Source organism: Rhamphochromis sp. 'chilingali' (assembly GCF_963969265.1).
Source record: "Rhamphochromis sp. 'chilingali' genome assembly, chromosome: 6".
Taxonomy (NCBI): Eukaryota; Metazoa; Chordata; class Actinopteri; order Cichliformes; family Cichlidae; genus Rhamphochromis; species Rhamphochromis sp. 'chilingali'.
In genome coordinates this window covers 25,148,835-25,168,769 of record NC_137933.1, presented here as the reverse complement: position 1 = coordinate 25,168,769, position 19,935 = coordinate 25,148,835, and the positions used below count along the sequence as shown (strand labels likewise).

At 41.1% G+C, this 19,935-nt stretch overlaps 1 protein-coding gene across 2 annotated transcripts in view; it reads right to left on the bottom strand.

The window, feature by feature from the left end:
* Window positions 1-362: 362 nt before the first annotated feature.
* The window catches only part of LOC308398999 (uncharacterized protein), a 38,261-nt gene continuing 18,688 nt past the window's right edge, over window positions 363-19,935 (bottom strand). The window contains exons 3-7 of one of the 2 annotated variants that reach the window (XM_080885914.1): window positions 9,395-9,445; window positions 3,902-4,071; window positions 2,729-2,842; window positions 1,467-1,624; window positions 363-1,088 (exon numbers count right to left, since the gene is read on the bottom strand). In XM_080885914.1, the coding sequence (XP_080742040.1) occupies window positions 1,050-1,088; window positions 1,467-1,624; window positions 2,729-2,842; window positions 3,902-4,071; window positions 9,395-9,445 (532 nt within the window). In that variant the 3' untranslated portion in view covers window positions 363-1,049. The remainder of the gene's footprint in view (window positions 1,089-1,466; window positions 1,625-2,728; window positions 2,843-3,901; window positions 4,072-9,394; window positions 9,446-19,935) is intronic. The other variant, XM_080885915.1, reaches the window with a different exon arrangement.

Genomic DNA, 19,935 nt, shown 5'->3' with positions numbered 1-19,935 from the left:
ATTTTGCTGTTTCCAGCGGAAAGGAAAAAAACCCCAAAAAATGATGAACCAGCTGTAGAAACACTCATATTAACAGTATCTATAAATGATTAATGTGTGTAAAGTCTGACATTACTCTATGTCATCTGTTTTCGTAAAAACAAAGAAATAAAAACCCAGAGTGACCCATGCATGGTAAAAAAGTACAATCTGAACTGAAAAATTAAACTAATGAGGACGTGCTTGAAAACCTGCATACTATCTGATAGACACCAGTGTGGTTGCACAAAGACTTCAGGTCCTTTAGAAGTCCATGGGAAAATGACTTTCTGACTTGACCCCTGTAAACACATTCCTGCTCAGTTTATGGGTTCTGTCACTCATTTTTGGTCACACTGAATTAAAAAAAAGAAATTTGTTTGTTTTATAAACCTGGGTAATACTGTGTTTCAAAATAGAGGCTTATCTGTGGTACGAAATCGCACGCTCATTAGCAAGTGAGACGTCACTCTCCAGTTTGCCAAATGCTCATCTCCAGGCTTCAAAACAGGACTTCAGAAACCAGTGTGAGACATCACGGTAGCTACGTCCATCTTTTATACCGCCTGTGACGTGAGCAAAATAAACTGGCAGGTTTGTGTCATTATGATTTAATGATTCATATCTATTTTGCTGAAACATTGAGATTCATGCTGGAGTGTTGCTGTTGGTGCAAACTCACTCATACAGTAGAACTGGTTCATTTCAGGTAGACGTGTAAAATTTATAAAGTCATCGTTCTGTTTTGTTTATTTGTTACAGCAAGGTCACGGTCTATCTGTCACTCTCTTAGGTAAGCCTGTCAAGTTCTGGTCAGTTGGATGTATGTGTACTTGCTTCTCAAAATTGATCTGTATCTGGATCATGGTCACGTTAAACGAGTTGCTGTGATTCAATTAAATGCATTATGTTATTTGATATGTACACCCTATGTTGAGCTTCTGATGTGGGTGTTAGCCTGATGGCTCAGGTTCTCTTCCTCCATGTTTGGCACCTTATCCATGTCTTTTACGTTTTCTCACATTCCTCCTTCATATTTCCTCCTCAGGGTCAGAGCTGTGGTTGCTCATCTGTGACAGACAAACAGGCAGACAGACAGTGGGAGGGAAACAAAGAAGGCGTTTCATTAACTGCCAGCTCAGAATGACTCAGGAAAATTTTGTTATGCCAGTATACGCTGATTTCAAGAAGCAAAGTCTTGCTTAATGTCCAAGCCACTCATAAGACTGAAATATGTGGGCTTCTTGCCTGTATGACTTTCAAGTAAAAACAATGTTTTCTAAAAAAAAAAAAAAAAACCCAATTATACAACATTACTCCCCATCCATATTCACAAAATGTAGCCCTAACAGAGACCCAAATAATGTTCCAGGCAAAATATTAAACTTTTTTTGGTCATAGCATCTGTATCCCCTTAAACTAGCCTATGCTTCATAAACATCATTTACCGTGTGGTGGTCATCGTCAGGCTCTCTCAGGTCAGGGCTCTCCTTGTGAATTCGATGGCGGGAACTAGGAGGCGAGAGGGAGGAAAGGGAGTGCTCTGGGCTGCTGGGTGATGCAGCATATGGTGAGCCAACTGGACTATCCTCTCTCAGTGGAGACCCTGAAAAAAAAAAAGAAAAAGAATAAACATATGTACACACGACATTCGCAGTTTTATTTGAGATTAATTGCTGTTCGTACAGCGTATTGAAGAAAATTCGTGTTCTCTGATTTTATACTAGATGACAGGTAGAAAAATGAGTGGGAGTGACAAGATGAAGGACAGATGTGATGATAGCGAGAGGGAGATGAGAGACGGCAAGGCTAGACAGTGAGGGACAGGGGAATGAAGCAAAGCTGGAGATAAATTAATATAAAGATGAGAGCTATCTATCAGCCAAGGTCAATCAAAGTAGACAGGAGAGTTTTAACACAGACTTTTGCAGGTGCAAATCCACAGATAGTAAAATGAAGGTTGTCCAGGACTGTTTTTTTAGTCGAATGTTGTGATAATGGTTTCAAGGTTAAAGTACTGTCTTCACTCAACAACATTTAAGTGTAGCAGTGACTGAGGGGTTGGGAGCTCAGAGGAGGTTGAACTGCATCAAGTGAGAGGGAGTGGTGTAAACTCAGTGTTTCAGTTATGGTCGGTTTAATTAAGGCAGAGGCTAAAATAATTTCCTTAAGGAGGACAATAGAGCTTTGTCCTTTATTCCCTGAGACGTTTTTTCGTAGCCAGCTGCAGTGACCTGGAGATGTCCACATGAGGGCAGCAACAGCACTTCCTTCTGTGTGTAGCGATCGGCTGCCGTTCACAGTACTTGATTATTTGCGTTTGCAGAAGTCTCATCAGTCAGTTACTTCAACCACGCTGTTTGTTCAGCATGTTCCATAATTTGATCCCAATCATAAATCTATACACCTCTCCCCCGACAGCCTGGATTCAACTTTTTAAAAGATCCTGACTGGGGGAAAATAATTGATTTGTCAGGTAAAATAAGAGTGGCTCCATCCATGCAGTGCATTCCCATCCCCCAGTTTCCCTGCAGTACAGATCCTGAATCGTTTTGATTGGGGTTGTGACTGGAGGAGCTAATCAAGCAGGAATCTGAACGTGGCATATTGCCGGAGTCCTCCTTAAAATGATTCTGATGTGCAAATGGATTATCTATCATTCGATCTTACAGCCACCCGACTCCACTGTCTTTCTGAATGAGTGTCTCACCTTTGTGGTCATTCCTCTGTGTGTCCATCCTGTCAAGACTGTCAAGCAGCCCATCGATCTGTGTCTTTATCAGAGTCAGCTCCTTTTTAATCACCTGCAACTCCTCCATCCCCACTGCAAGGACAGAGAGAGCGAGAAAATGTAAGCGGCATTAGGAAATTACACGACCTGGAAACACCTTTGGAAAGAATTCTGAATGTACTTCAGCTAGTGTGAGACCTCTTTGAGGACACTGGAGCAATATACAGTTAGGTCCATAAATATTTAGATGCATATATACATGTAATTTTGTCCCTGTACATCACCACAGTAAATTTTAAATGAATTAAGATGTGATTGAGATGCAGACATCATCAAATGCTGCATTTCCTCCTTCTATCAGCAGTCACATCATCAAAAAACAATAGTGATCCGGTTCCACAGCCATACATGCTGTATGCCATGCCGTAAAGTCGTATTGGACATACATGCAGTATGCTTCAGATCATGAAATGTTCCCTTTCTCCTCTGTACTTTTCTATTCCCATCATTCCGGTACAAGTTAATCATGGTTTATTCTGCCCAAAGAATTTCTGGACTGATGATAAAGACTTTTATTCTGCCTCTGAATCTACTGTTTGGTTCACTTCTATCAACATCTGTTTTGACCTCATACTAAGAGTCCCTGTGAACAACTACCAAATTCAAGTTCAATACTTGGAAACAACTCCATATCTTTGATCTGCTTGTCATGGAAAAACGAGGGAACGGGCCGTGAAACTGCTTGTCAGTCAACTGTCTAATTAACTCTGGGAAAATGGAGGACTAGAAATTTCTGCAATTTCTAAACAATTAATGCAATGATTTTTTTCAACCCCTTGAATTAAAGCTGAAAGTCTGCACTTCAATTAATTGGTTGATTTTAGAGTTCACTGTGATGGTGTGTAGAGAGACAAAACTACAAAACTGCCAGTGTAAAATGCATGAGTTCTTTTTTATAAAATATATTTATTAAGCATGTAAGTTTAAATGCATAGAACTTTACTACCATTTTAGGCAAACAATGGGAACCTACATTATCCAACTTGTCTAATTTAAGATGTAAAATAAAGCCATTTATTTTTTTTAAAATTTGTTTGTTACGTTTTTTCCACAACAATCAAATCTCAGTGACATCCCATTCATATTGCTCACACTTGGCTGTGGCTGAACAAGTAGAGTGGGCTCTGGAGCTTTTGGAGTGGGTTCTGTCTCGGCTGCGTCTGTGCCCAGAGGAGTAGGAGGAGGAACGGGATCGCTTGGCAAGACTGGGTCCCAGGGGTAGGGGAGAAAAGGAAGCTGGCACACGCTGGTAGTCATACACCCTGTAGATTAGGTAGACACATTTTTAACAAAAAATATTGTTAAATGACTGTTTTCATGCAGCAACTTGTGTTTTTGTGCTGTAGCTGTGTCTGTGTGATTTTGTGCTTGTGTCTGAAATGATAATCAGAGGCTGGAAACAATGCATTTTGTCACACATAGGTGAAAATGACTCAAATTAGAAGCTGTATGCAGATTATTGTTCCGCAGATCATTTGAGCTGTTCACAGCCTCCGTACAGAGTACACAGCTTTTAGATCCACCGTTTCAGGCAACAGGTGGTGATGACGTTTCATGCTCATGAGGCCACTTTAACTTTCACTCAGATGGCAGATTGATGCAGGGCACACTGCAATGCTCAAAACTGGGACTAGTTTGCTTGTATTTTATTTTGAAATATTCTCTTGCTCAGCTGAACGTATATTGTATGTTTTCAAAGTTCTTTAAGTATCAAATTCAAATCAGCATTCATACCTAAACTTAGACTACAAAAAAATGTAATCATATTCAAACGAAGTGAAAAGAGATGCAAATTAAAGCAGTTGTCCAGCCGTCATAAATAAATATGGGGGGGGGGTCTATTCTATGTTCCTTTGACTTGTATTTTCTATTTATCAAATGCAAGAGAGTGAAACTGTCTCACTCTCACTGTTGCCTCCTCCCTGTGGACAGCTCCATGTCTCTATCTGTCACTGAATGTAATTGGTTCTGTCAGGGCCAATCAATAGCTCCCCGGCAGGCTAGTAGTGCCGGTGACAGGGGGTGTATCACTGTCAACCTCTATAGTGGTTACAAAAAATGACACTGTGTGTTTGTGCATGGGTGTTTCAAAAATAGAAATAATGATGTGACTGAAGAATGTAATGGCCTCGACACTCACTGACCCAGTGACCAGGTGAAGCTACAGAGCTACAGGATCCAAACCAACCAATCATCACTTGGCAAACCTGTAGAAAGTGTGGGAAGCTAATGTTTTGAATGGTACAGTGCATGCAGAAAGTATTCATACTACTTCACTTGTTCCATACTTCTACACAATGACATTGTTATTATTCTTTACTGAAGCACCTATGCTAGCAATTACAGCCTCAAGTCTTTTTGAGAATGATGCTACAAGCATGGCATACCTACTTTTGAACAGTTTCTTCCCTTTTTCTTTGCAGAACTTCTCAAGATCCCTCAGGTTGGATAGGGAACACCCTGCACAGCCTAGGGATGTTCAGTCAGGTTTATGGCTGGACTATGGCTGGGTCAAGGAATTCACAGTCGTTGTCCTTTTCTAACCTGAAACTTTGCTCCAGTCCAACGTTCATAGCGCTCTGGAGGATGTTATCATCAAGGTTCTCTCTGTACATGGCTCCATTTATCTTTCCCTTAATCCTGACTAGCCTCACAGTTCCTGCTGCCAAAAAACATCCCTAGAATAATATGATGCTGCCACCACCATGCTTCACTGTAGCACGGTGTAGCACTGGTATTGGGCAGGTCAGACATGACTCTTAGCATTCAGCCCAAAAAGTTCAATCTGGTCTGAGGCTCCTTCAGGTGCATTTTAGCAAACACCAGGTGGGTTGTCATTTGCCTGTCATGTGTCATGTGCCTTGAAGAACATCATCTCCTCCTCCATTCCAGACACCACAGATCCGGAGCCACCCATGGCTCCAACACCATTGTGGAGTTTGCTGACGACACAGTGGTGTTGGGCGCCATCTCCAACAACGATGAGGCGGGCTACATTGACGAAGTGAAGAATCTGGCATCATGGTGCCAGGATAACCACCTCCAGCTGAACGTTGGCAAGACCAAGGAGCTGGTGGTGGACTTCAGAAGGAGTCAGCACAGAGACTACAAACCCACTATCATCAATGGAGCTCCAGTGGAGAGGGTGCAGTCCTTCAAGTATCTTGGTGTCCACATCTCCTCAGACCTGACATGGTCTGCCCACATTCAGGTCCAGACCAAAAGGCTAGGCAGCGCCTGTATCACCTCCGACAACTGAGGAAGTTCAGGGTCTCGCTAGCGATCCTCTGGACTTTCTATGTAGGTGCTGTGGAGAGCATCCTCACACAGAACATCACATCCTGGTTTGGGAACAGCTGTGTTAATGACCAAATAGTTCTTCAGAGAGTGATCTGTACAGCAGAACGCTGCTGCAGGATTGCTCCCCCCCACCCCCTTCAGGACACCTACACCAGGAGATGCCGGACTAGAGCAGCGCAGGTACTGAAGGACCCATCCCAACCTGGCAACAAACTGTTCCAACTTCTGCAATCCGGCAGAAGGTTCCGCACTATCCGGGTAAGGACAGAGAGACTCAAGAGGAGCTTCTATCCCCAAGTCATCCGGGGCCTAAACTGATTGGCCACTCTACCATACAGGTCTGATGATGGAGTGCTACAGAAATGGTTCTCCTTCTTCTCCTCTCTCCACAGAGCAATGTTCAAACTCTGTCAGAGTGTCCATCAGGTTTTTGGTCACCTGCCTCACAAAGGACCTTCCACAATCACTTATACTGGTCGGGGAACCAAATCTAGGAAGCGCCCTGGTGTTTTAAACTTCTTCCATTTACAGATTACCGGATTACAGGACCTTCAGTGCTGGAGAAATGTTACTGTACCATTCCCCATATCTGTGACTTGATACAATCCTCAACTATGGGACTTTATCCATACAAACATGTGCCTTTCCAAATCATGTCCAGTCAACTGAATTTACCACAGGTGGACTCCAATCAAGTTGTAGAAAAATCTGATAGATCATCAGTGAAAACAGGATGTACCTGAGCTCATTTTTGAGTGTTATGGCAAATGATGAATACACGCACATGCTGTAAAATTGTTTCTTTTTAAAATAAATTTGCAAGAATTTCAATCACTTTGTTATGATGTTCATTTTTTTTCCAAATCAGGCATAACGAGACAGGGGAAGCAAAACGAGGGACTGTCAAAGATAAAACAGGAAGTAGCACGCAAACCAAGATTCAGACAAGGACACACAGGCTTGACACGAAGATGGGGGTAAACAAACATAGAAACACATGACAGACGGGGGAGACAAAGGAGAAAACACAGGGAGAAGAACATGGAGACAGCACAGAGATATGACACGGATGAGAGGGAGAGACAGGGCAAGAGACATGACTGACAGGAGGGGAAGCCAAACAACAAAACAGAAATACCAGACCAAAGAAGCGGGAACATAAACTGATAACCCTAAATTAACTTAAAACTAAACTAGAGACCTCTAATAATATAGCAGGAAAATTAACAGGGATTACCAAACGCTACCATTTCTAGTCACACGAACTAAACAAGAAAACCCGGCCTAATAAAATCCAGAAAAAAGGTTCACTTCTCAAAATCAAAAAAATGAATTCAACATGATGCAAAAGGTCACAAAACAGAGAACACTGGCTCAACGATCCGGTACCATGACACTACTATAATAGTGTCAGTGACTTAAAAAAATAACGTGTTAGATATTTCAGGATAAAAGACAGTCTGAAAACAAATGAAAATATTTCTGCAAAGCCTGCGAGTGAAGTGTTCCTCTGTTGTATATAACGAGCCAACAACAGGAAGTGAAGCTGTCATCTGCAAGGACTTTGATTTTGGATGGCAATTTAGATTTACTGATTGAGCCATTAGCCAGTCAGTCAGACACAGCCTGGCTTCCTGAAGAGTTTTCTATATTGTTTCCTGATCTATGATATTATGTGAAGCCCGTCTACTTGATATAGTGATTTCTGAACAGACTGTGTTCTTAGCACATCCACAATACACACTCAGACACATATGCATCACAATGTCACATAAGTATGAAGTGTATTAGGCCACCGTAAGTGTGTGAGATTAGAGGCTTTGAGCATTGTCCGTGCGGGGAGACATTGAAACCAAAGACTTAGGGGAGTTTAAAGTCTTTTAGAGCTGTGTGCAGGGGCAGATAGACAATGTGTTGTTACACCGGCTTTGAAGTGTCATCTCAGAGAATAGAAGCTCAGACAATGAGAGACGGTAGAGGAGTGAGGATTACAGAAAAGTGTGTGAGTGTGTGTGAGAGTGTTTGTCTCCATGGATTAGACCCCACATGGAAAGCAGCTTTGTCAGCCTGAGCTGTTATCTGTGTTGAAAGACACTTTACTGTTGTGTTTGCTCAAGAGGACAGCGGGCAAAAACAGTCATTTCTCCCTTTCCCACATATTGACGTACACAAACAACAAACACAGATGCAAACGTGCGTGCACGTGTACACACGCATAGCTCCCGCTCACTCAAACCCAGAGGAATACACGCACATGCACTCAAACACGCACAGCTGTCAAAAGCGCAAGCCAACAGTGTGGGGAATAATCACGCACTGTGTTAAAAACAAATTGATATTGAACAAATTCATAATCAACGTAATAATTCACGTAATATATGTTAAGTGATCAGTTTGACCTCAATCTTTCGTGATACACTGTTATATTTACATTATTTCTACAGTACGAATGATTTTCTTTGGTACCTGGTCAAACTTCAGTTCTCCTCAGTCTGCGCTTCTCCAACCGCGCACTCGCAGGCAGCAGCTCTCCCCCGCCCCCTCGCTCAGTCGCTTAGTGCCTGAGCTCGGATCATACCAATATTAGGGGGGATTTACGCACAGTCGTAAATTCCCACAGTGTGCACTATGTGCTTTGAATATTGTGTGTAGTTTTTGTTTTATACAGTTGTCAGCCAGGCATCTAACTATGAAAAAATTACACTTCAAAAGACCCCGGGCTTCTGAAAAAACAACCCGGGCTTAAGCCCAGTAAGCCACCACCCTGCTCCGCCACTGCTTCAAAGAAGCCTGGAGAACTATTCATGAACACTACTTAAAGAAATTAAACTAAAGTTTGACTTAGAGTGTTCAGGCTGTGTTGAAGAATACTGGAACGTACAAACATTGCAGTTTATGTTTGCATGTTAGAATAAATCACCCTTGATTTAGAATGCACATCAAAACCCACCGTTTTAGTGTCTGTAAATAGCATTGGATGTGTGTGTGTGTGTGTGTGTGTGTGTGTGTGTGTGTGTGTGTGTGTGTGTGTGTGTGTGTGTGTGTGTGTGTGTGTGTGTGTGTGCAACTAGTGAGGTTGTGTAGGTTGTGTAGTAAATGGGTAAACTGTAAACTGTAAGCAAAGACAGAATGACTGACAGCTGTGTGGGAGACAGCAGCAGGGAGCAGACACTACCAGCGGCTGTCAGGATGACGAATCCACTTTAGCCTCTGCCTTTAGGCGCCTGTGACACACAGACAAGCAGTAAGGTGTATAGGCTGCCATGCATAGCTTTCTGGCAGTACCTGTCATAGTAGTCCTCATGATAGCTGTCATACTCCAGGTCGAACTCAGATCTGCAGGAGAGGTGGAGAAAAAGTCAGAGGAGAGATGAGGTGAATGGTCAAGAATTTGTCAAAACTACATGATGGGCTTTTACCAAAGCTATCACATTTTTCACATAACTGACAGCATGCTTGGTTGGTGTGTCAGTCTGTAAATGTAAGTCTTAACAGAGTTACAGTGGGGCAAAAAAGTATTTAGTCAGCCACCGATTGTGCAAGTTCCCCCACTTAAAATGATGACAGAGGTCAGTAATTTGCACCAGAGGTACACTTCAACTGTGAGAGACAGAATGTGAAAGAAAAATCCATGAATCCACATGGTAGGATTTGTAAAGAATTTATTTGTAAATTAGGGTGGAAAATAAGTATTTGGTCACCTCAAACAAGGAAAATCTCTGGCTCTCACAGACCTGTAACGTCTTCTGTAAGAAGCTTTTCTGTCCCCCACTCGTTACCTGTATGAATGGCACCTGTTTGAACTCATCATCTGTATAAAAGACACCTGTCCACAGCCTCAAACAGTCAGACTCCAAACTCCGCCATGGCCAAGACCAAAGAGCTTTCGAAGGACACCAGGAAAAGTATTGTAGACCTGCACCAGACTGGGAAGAGTGAATCTACAATAGGCAAGCAGCTTGGTGTGAAAAAATCAACTGTGGGAGCAATCATCAGAAAATGGAAGACATACAAGACCACTGACAATCTCCCTCGATCTGGGGCTCCACGCAAGATCTCATCCCGTGGGGTCAAAATGATCATGAGAACGGTGAGCAAAGATCCCAGAACCACACGGGGGGACCTGGTGAATGACCTGCAGAGAGCTGGGACCAAAGTAACAAAGGTCACCATCAGTAACACACTACAACGGCAGGGAATCAAATCCCGCAGTGCCAGACGTGTCCCGCTGCTGAAGCCAGTGCATGTCCAGGCCCGTCTGAAGTTTGCCAGAGAGCACATGGATGATACAGCAGAGGATTGGGAGAATGTCATGTGGTCAGATGAAACCAAAGTAGAACTTTTTGGTATCAACTCAACTCGTCGTGTTTGGAGGAAGAAGAATACTGAGTTGCATCCCAAGAACACCATACCTACTGTGAAGCATGGGGGTGGAAACATCATGCTATGGGGCTGTTTTTCTGCCAAGGGGACAGGAGGACTGATCCGTGTTAAGGACAGAATGAATGGGGCCATGTATCGTGAGATTTTGAGCCAAAACCTCCTTCCATCAGTGAGAACTTTGAAGATGAAACGAGGCTGGGTCTTCCAACATGACAATGATCCAAAACACACCGCCCGGGCAACAAAGGAGTGGCTCCGTAAGAAGCATTTGAAAGTCCTGGAGTGGCCTAGCCAGTCTCCAGACCTCAACCCCATAGAAAATCTGTGGCGGGAGTTGAAAGTCCGTGTTGCTCGGCGACAGCCCCAAAACATCACTGCTCTCGAGAAGATCTGCATGGAGGAATGGGCCAAAATACCAGCTACTGTGTGTGCAAACCTGGTAAAGACCTATAGTAAACGTTTGACCTCTGTTATTGCCAACAAAGGTTATGTTACAAAGTATTGAGTTGTATTTTTGTTATTGACCAAATACTTATTTTCCACCCTGATTTACGAATAAATTCTTTACAAATCCTACCATGTGGATTCATGGATTTTTCTTTCACATTCTGTCTCTCACAGTTGAAGTGTACCTCTGGTGCAAATTACTGACCTCTGTCATCATTTTAGGTGGGGGAACTTGCACAGTCGGTGGCTGACTAAATACTTTTTTGCCCCACTGTATACAGTACAAACACTTCATCTGGAAAGAATACAATGTTCATGATCTCCAGCCAGCCAGAAAAAAAACATCAAATTTGCTCTGCTGCATCATCCAAGGTGGATAATCCATAGAAATTGGATCGTGCTCCAACTGTACCACCCACTGAACACCTCTATGTGTAAGCTTGGTGAGGTAAGCAGTGATGCATATGTGTCAGAATGAGAGAGAGAGAGGAGGGAGAATCAGAGGCAGGTGAGTGATGTGACTGGAGTGAATGGTCCGTACCTGCGGAAAAGAGCAGAGGAAGTGGAGGGGGGAAGTGACACTAAGCCACTGCAATTTCACATTCTAGTGTGTCAGACCTCAGCATTCCTCCCTAATCCCTTCACAGAGTCACTAATAATCCCTCCATGTTGCTCATCCTCCCTCTGTCTCATTGTGTCTCTCGCTGACTCACTCTGCTATGTCTGTCTGTCATTTGTTTATTTATTTGTCATGTTTTCTCTCTGTTTAAAATGACCCCAGTCTCTCTATTTGTCTCTTAGTCAGCCTTATGGTTCGATTCAATTCAAATCAATTCAATTCAATTCATTTAGTGCCAAATGACAAAAGTTGGAAGGTAAATGCCCTACAAGAATATTATTAGTATTATTAACTAATTTATTTTATTTTATTTTGCTCTGCAAGATTTATTCCCAATATCACATCTATAAATATAGTCTCTTAGCAACTAATGTCATGGTCGTAGATTTTTTAATTTTTGACTTCACGATCCATTTTTGTTTGGAGATGAGATTTGTGTTTGATTTCTATTCTTTGTTTCTTTTGAAACAAAAAATAACTCCTATATATTTAACCAATTATGTAAGACTTGCATTTTAAGTTGTCCTTGCATTGGATTTCTGTGAGTTATGTTTCTCTTTAATATTTACCGTTCTATTCATACAGTTTTCAAGTGTTATTTTTCATGAGTTGTATGGATTCATAATGATCTCCATTTATATTTTATTTTTTTTAAACTCCTGTTTTTAGTTAGAGGTAACTTTGAAGTTTGTATTTAGTTAGTTCCATTTTGTGTTTCCAATCTGTTCCTTTAGTCTTGTCTCTGTGTTTGTCTTATCTCTTTGAATGTTCTCCTGCCTTCTTCTGTCTTCCGAGTCAAGTTAATCTTGTTTTCCTGCTTATCTGACTCATTTACTTCCCGTTTTATTTTGGTAGTAGTTTGATCTTCTGTATCTTGTCTAATTTTGTTTCTCCTGCTTGTCGTCTTGATTGCTTTCTTGATTGCTTGATTGAGCTGTGTGTGGGTTTCCACCTCTTTTCTCCATCCTCATTATCTGTTGTATACATTGTTTCAGTCTTCCCTTGTTCTTTGTTGTGTCGTCTGTGTAATTGTGTATTCCTTATATCTGTAAAACCAGAATTCCCAACGTTTCATACGTTGTGTTCTTTGGATCTTGGACTTTCAAATTCTCTAAACTAATCAGCATAAAAAGCTCACCTTATGTTCTACACCTGTGTCTTGCATCCTGCTGTTGGTTATGCAATATAAATCTACAACACATGCATCTGAATATGACTAACTAATTACTAATGACTAATTACTCCACTGTGATGACTACAGTGTGTGCGGTAGATCAGAGCCCTTTTGCTAGAAATAACATGCTGTTGCAGCCAGAACCTACACTGTATGAAAACCAAGGCTGTGATGCTGCTAGCCAGAAACCCAAAACAATGAGCTGAGAGAGAATAAACCAAGTGTAAAAAGTTCTTTAGAGCTTAGCTGATTTATACTTCCGCATGGGTTTGACATCAAGATGGGTTTCTCTTATGTAGCAGGAGTTTTGTGGTCCATTGTTAATATAAGAATATTGAAATTTATTGAAATGGGTGCAAGAAAACGTGGTGCATATGAAGATGGGGTATGAAATTGTATTAATTCATTCATTTGTGTTGTTGGCTTGTGCCATTTATGTATACCTTCGATTCGTATATCTCATTTTTTCAGGAGTCGTCACCAAAACCAAAGTCCCTGCCATCTGCCTATCTGTCGCTGACGGGCAGCTGTGGTTCTCTTGTTATGCAGCTAATCTCAAAGAGGAGGTGTTTTTGTGTATAAGGAGAAACATCAAGGGACTAAAGTGAGTGCCACACAGTCAGAATTACATACAAAGCAAGACAAACATAATAACGTCTCAGCCTTAGTACTGTGTGTTTGTGTGGATCTGAAGTGTAGGCTTATTTTGGAGGGAACCATAATCACATCTCCTCCAGTATCGCTCTCACGGACGCTTTTCTGTCTCATACCAGCTGGTTTTCTGAGCTCAGGAGACAGGAAACCACAAAATAATTCATAACATGTAATCATGCCTGAGCTATACACTTGCCAAAAATGCAAAGCGCAATTTCAATCTAATTTAAAGATGGCCTTCTGTTAGCCTATTTGATATGAACAAGGTCTACAAGTTGTTTTAGTTCATTTTCTTAGGTAATATGTAATTCTCTGACATTTGAAGGTATAAAATTAAGAAAGCAATTCTAGTGAATTTGCCTTTTATCCTTGTAGCAGTTAAGGACTCACTGAGGACAGAGGAGGACAAAGGGAAGCAGCAACTCCACAGCTTCTTACCCGAACAGGGCTTTCTGTTCTCCAAGTGAATTCAACTAGACGAGAGAAAATAACAGCTATTCACCATAATCCCCACTGAGGGGGAACTAAGCTGCTGTTCACGTTCTGTTCGTTTCTTTTGCTGTGAGATTCTCTGGTTTACCTTTGGCTGTTTGCAAGGCTTTATGGCAAGTATTTCTTATTTGTTAAATCATGTAAATTGCAAATAGTGAAGGCCTAATTCAAAATGATTTTGAATTTGTTTTTGTTGATTAAAGCTTTTATAGTGTTTTATTTCCACTTGGTCACTTTATTTTGATCAATAAAAATTATCCTTTTGTTGGGTGTTAGCTTTTGTATTAGACAGTAACAACCTTACAACGTAAACAGTACGAGTCATACAGAGTGATTAGCTGTCACCTAACCCATAAATGTTGGATAATAAACTCTTTATTTATCTTGTAATAGTGTTTGGCCCATTAAAATCTCACCATACTGCAGTAATGATACACCTAGGTATTTTTTATGTGATTTAGCGAAGATGAATCTGTGACAGGTAAGCACAGCCCATTTAACCTGTAATTACATGCAAAGTGATCAGCCAAGCGCCTCTGCCAGGAGAGAGAGAGGCAGATGGACAGCAGGGTCACTGAAGGCTAATTAATTCTTTTTCATAATTTCTCAAGTGCCAAAGCAATCCATTAGACATGGCTGGCTATAAATCATTTTAGCCTCAACAAGCCTGCCTGGCTGCACGCGTGCGTGTACGTGTGTGCGCGCGTGTGTGAATGTGGAGATCAGGCATCTGTAATCTGTTTCTGTAAACAAAGCATCCCAGGGATTTCCGCCAACATAAACTCCCACCAAAGGCAAAACACCATCACAACTTAACAGATTCAATGGAAATTGTATGTGAGTATATTTTTGTGTATATTGTTTGTGTGTACTGTGTTTAATTACTAGTTATGTAGTTCAATTAATTTAGAACCAAATTAGGCAGTTTTTACATTTTACTGACAATCAGTTCTTGACAGTGGTGAGTGACAGTGACAGTGAAAAGAAAAACTACAACAACTTTGTCTAAGCCTTAAAAATAAGTCAAACATCTATTTTACATGAAATTTTATGCTTCATATTAACAGTTTTGATCACGATCTAGGTGTTAAAACATGTCTATATGTTTAGAATGAATAAAAAATGCATATTTGAATGCTTAAGTTTCATTTTGCTTCAAACTAATGTGTTTTCCATTTTGTTTATTTAATACAGTTTAATGTTTCCCCCCCCCTAAAAACGCCTTTGTACTTACTTGCATGTATACTAATTAATTAATGACTGCACTGGATTCCCCATCAGAACCTCCTTAATTTTCCATGACGCAGATTTAGGAGACATCTCTCATATTGACATCATTTAGTTGCTGCAGATTTGTGGATAACACTTTAATGGTGCAAAACTCCTGATCTGGTGACTGTGGAGGCCATTTTACTACAGTGAATGCATTCTCGTGCTCAAGAAACAAGACAAAATGAGCTTTGAGACACGGTGCCACGTTCTGCTGATTAGCAATTTGCAATCATAAAGGGCTGGACATGTTCAGCAACAATACTCAGGTAGACTGTGGGATTTAAATGATGCTCAGCTGGTACTAAAGGGCTCAAACACCCCCAACACAATTACATGACCACCATTAGTGCGAGTTGTTGATACAAGAGTGGATGAATCAAAGCTTTTAAAGTCATGAAGACTCATTAAATCAGACAACATTTATCAAGTTTTGATGCACCGTTGTTACTAAAGCCTCAGTTTTCTGTTCTTAGTGGACAGAAGCATCATCCCAGGTGGTCCTCTGTTGTTCTGGCCCATCTGCTAAAATAGTTAGTATTGACTTCATCGTACGCTTTTCTCCCTGTAGAAATCATTATCAGAGTAACTCTGGCCATTTATTCTGGACCAGTCTGGTTATTCAAGATCATTCGTTTTTGAAATACTCAAACCATCCTGTCTTTTCCATTTACAAACTTCTTACTTGTAATCTTTATTAGTATGTGATGGAGAAATAAGACATCCTGATTAGAGATGCACAGACTGACCAGCCAGGGACTGGAATTGGTTGATTCCAACATTTTGACCTTAGATGGGTCAATCAGCCTCGTGCATGTCTGACTAGAAGCAAGTCCATTTTATGCATGCACACCACGCACACAGTGGCACAGGCAAACAGTCACACTCATACTGACACACTAACATGTTGTTAGCATGGAAGCTCTTCACTGTCAATGACGACACAAAGTTCTCCAAAGCAAACCACAGGAGGAGCACCACAAAAATGTCCATAGCAACAAACCTTTATCACACTTAAATCATTACCCAGCTGAACATGGGCAGTGAAAGAAGCCACAAGTTGGCTAAATCTAATTAAATGTAATACCATCCTGAGCTCAGAATCAGCCATAAGCCAGTAGCCATCGTAAGAGCCTCAGTATGAGCAAAGGTCAATGCCCTGTTATCTGGTGAAGTTATTAAATTATACTAGAAAATTATGTACATAACTTTTGTTTTGTTATATAAATCTACTGCATCATCTTTTGTTTGGTATAGTAAAATATGTCAGGTAAAGGTGGGTGTACAGCAACTCAGTTTCAGTTAATTATTTCTACCTCTTTATTTTTACTTGTTTCAGTGAAAGATCAAGCAACTTACTGCAGTTTGAAAGAAACTGTCAAGTATAATTGTTCATTTTGCCATGAAAACAATATTTTGTCTTTCCTTGCATGTGTTCAGTTATAGTTAGAAAGAAAACTGGAATCAATTTAGGAAAAGAAAGGAAACCTCTAATTCTGGTGTGTCGAAAAGTTTAAATAATGATGAAAAAACTTCTTTCAAGTGAGGATTTAAATGGATGGAAGACAAGAATCTTTTTATGAGCCTGTCTCTGATGCTTGTAGGTGTCGTTTCCCCCTAATGGCTCAGCACTGACTCCCAGAGCTCCATATCATTTCTGATGGAAAGGCAAAGGTCAGCTAGGTTATTATTGTACACTGGGTATGTCAATGTGTAGCGCAGTGAAACATGACAAAAACGTAGCTCAAGGAACCCGAGGACAGACTGCTAAACTGTAGGGTGGTAAACATCCCAGACAAGCTCACGTTAATGTAAATAACAATTCTTAAGAATACTTTTTTTCAGTGTAATTGCAATTTTTTGTTAGTACAGGAGTCCAGTTAACATTACAATTACAAAACATGTAGAATATGGAAAAACTAAGTCTTATTTATTTGTCTTGTTGACATTTTGTATAATAAGAATTGCTAGTTCAGTAGTCACCATGCCCCCCTACTCAGTTACAGTGAAAAATATGGAAAACAAAACACAGCTGAATAATCAAGAGGGAACACATTGCACAGCCCACACCAACTCAGGGAGACTGGAAACAGCAAGCAGTGAGGAAGAAATGAGATTACTCTGTGTAAAAACTATCACATAGGAGTTTTCATTATGCCCTGCCACAAAAAAAAAAGGGGGGGGGGGCACTACAATCATGCTCATGGACTGACAATGAGAGGAGACACAAAGAGAGAAAGAAAAGAAAGAGAAACCATGATATATTAAGGGTGAGCGTGATGAAGATAAGAGCAGAGAAGCTTTGACGGGGGAGGAGGGGAAGATGAAGGGAGTGCTGGCAGCTTGTTCACCCTATCAGGCACTCTCTAAGGATGGACTCTGAGCTAATCTACTCCCTCTTTCGCTTTCATTTAATCACTGTCACTTGTATTCTCTCCATTCCACTCACATTTTTAATTTATTTCTCTAAGTCCTTTTTAGTTTGTAAAATGCATCTAAGATACTTCAATATAATGGCTTGCTTTCAACATACAGAGCCACATCTACTTATACTGTATATATACACGAACTATAGAGCAATTTTATTTGATTTCTGATGGATTTATATAATGTGGTCAGTTTAAGCCTGTGCAGAGATGACAATCATTGCCAACTGTTCTGCATAAACTACAAATATGTGCCTATTTGATAGATGCAGCATGCACAGTTAATTATGCTTCAAACTGTTATCAGTGTTGTGGCTTTTGCACTTGGGAAAAAAATGAATAACTGCCAAGAAAATTGCCATTGGTGCATCTCTATAAAATAGCACTCAAGCTCTTTTTATTACTGAGCAAAGTTGTTGTCACATTTGCTGAAAGTAGTTTGGCAGTGTCTTGATGAAATAGACAAGGCAGTTACAAAACCTGCATATAGCGTCAGCATTAACTAAAGTACAACTGCATGGTTCCTCTCCTTGTTAGCCTGGGGAATATAATTTAAAAATTATTTGGAATTTTGCGTTGTCAGACTGCAGGACAGTTTTTCAATTTTCCTCATCTATCACCTTTGTAAGCACATATTTCTTAAATGTGCTTGAGACTAGAATTAATGCCTTGCTACCTGATGGTCTCACACAGCCATTAAATACTAGTTTTTGTTTTGTATTCTAACGTTTTACTAAGCATACATTTCCAGAGAACCTATTTCAACATGCAGCAATCACACACCTTGCTGGTTCAATCAATGACATGCATTCGACAGTAGCTAATCAATAGCACATCACTGTGCAATCTACTTATGGACATCCCTTACTGCTTGGCCCACTGGTCTGCATTACTTGAATATACTGCCCATACTCCAGGATGGTTTTATACAGCTACAACCCAATGGTAACTCATTGAGCTCATAAATTTTTTTCAGGCTTTCTGCTCTTGCTCTTTTCTCCTCTCCTCCTCTCCCTTAGCTTCCCTGCTTAGCCTCTTATGTCCTTGTCTAGTCTCGTGTTTTTTTTAAATTACTTTTACCCTGGAACACTCTCTCACAGTCTGTTCTCTAAAACCTAAAAGAGGAATTATGGATTTGATCAACTGGTCCCTAAATGCAATTGACACCCCTTTCTCAACGAGAAGTTTGGGCTTGGGTGAGCTTGAGTGCTGAAGATATCTACCTATTCGGAACCATGATAACAGGGTTCTTGCTGATCGGAGCTGGCTTGGCCCTGACTTATCGAAGAATTAAGAAAGCGGAACTGGCTGTTCAGACCCCCACAAGGCTGCCCGCTGGGATTGAAACGATGGGAAGAGGCGTGAGTTTCTCAAAATGGGCTCATTGAGTGCAGCACGGATAAGATCTTGGAGAAGCTTACGGCTGCCGTGAATACTCAGAATAAGATCTCTGAGTGCAGACTGGATCACATCTTGGAAGGGCTCGCTTGGAATAACATCTCTGAGCGCAAATTGGATTACATCTTGGGGAGGCTCACTGTGGTCGTGAGTTCTCAGAATCGGCTCTTTGAGCAAAAGAATGACAACATCACACCACCTGGGTTGGCTGGAAGACTTTTTACTTAGCCTAGCAGGGCGAAGGACACTGTCTCAGCTGAACTCTGGACACGCACACACATACATATACACTGATATGCGCACACTCATCCCCCCTCCCTTTCCAAACGCCTTTGATGCTTGTTCCCTTCTGGGAACACGGCGGGTCTGAGCCCGCGCTGGAATGGTAGTGCTGAGCAGGATGGCTGCTGTGTTTGCTTCGGATTATTCCTCACCCCCACCCGACCCTGTGGCTTGTCACGTGTTCCATAATGTTGTGCTGTGGACATTTATGTGCTTTTTTGAGCAGAAGAGTTTTTTTGTTTCCTGTTCTCATGCTGTCCTCCCAGGAGCGCAGCATGAGTAGAGGTCTCTTTTTTCCTCTTGTACTTTCCCATTGTAGTGTATATTTCAGTGGGTTTTTTTCTGTAACACTATCGATCTCTGACCTGTATCCCCATGTGATGTCTGTGTTGTGTGTGTGTAAGGTCAGGGGGGTCCTATTTCACTGCACGGCAACCTGCACGTGGCGAATAAAGCCTTGATTGATTGACTGATTGACTGATTAATTGCATGCATCAAGGTTAAATTATGGCCTGAGTGTATTTCATTCAGTCTTAGAAGTACAGGTAAACAGGCAAGGGTTATGTGTCAGATTGCACTCATCCTTCTTGCCCTTCTTTTTAATAGCCCTGTATGATTAGCAGTTCCTTAGGTTTGATTGGCAGTATCACCATCAAAAGGAGGTGCAGAAGAGTAGTAAATT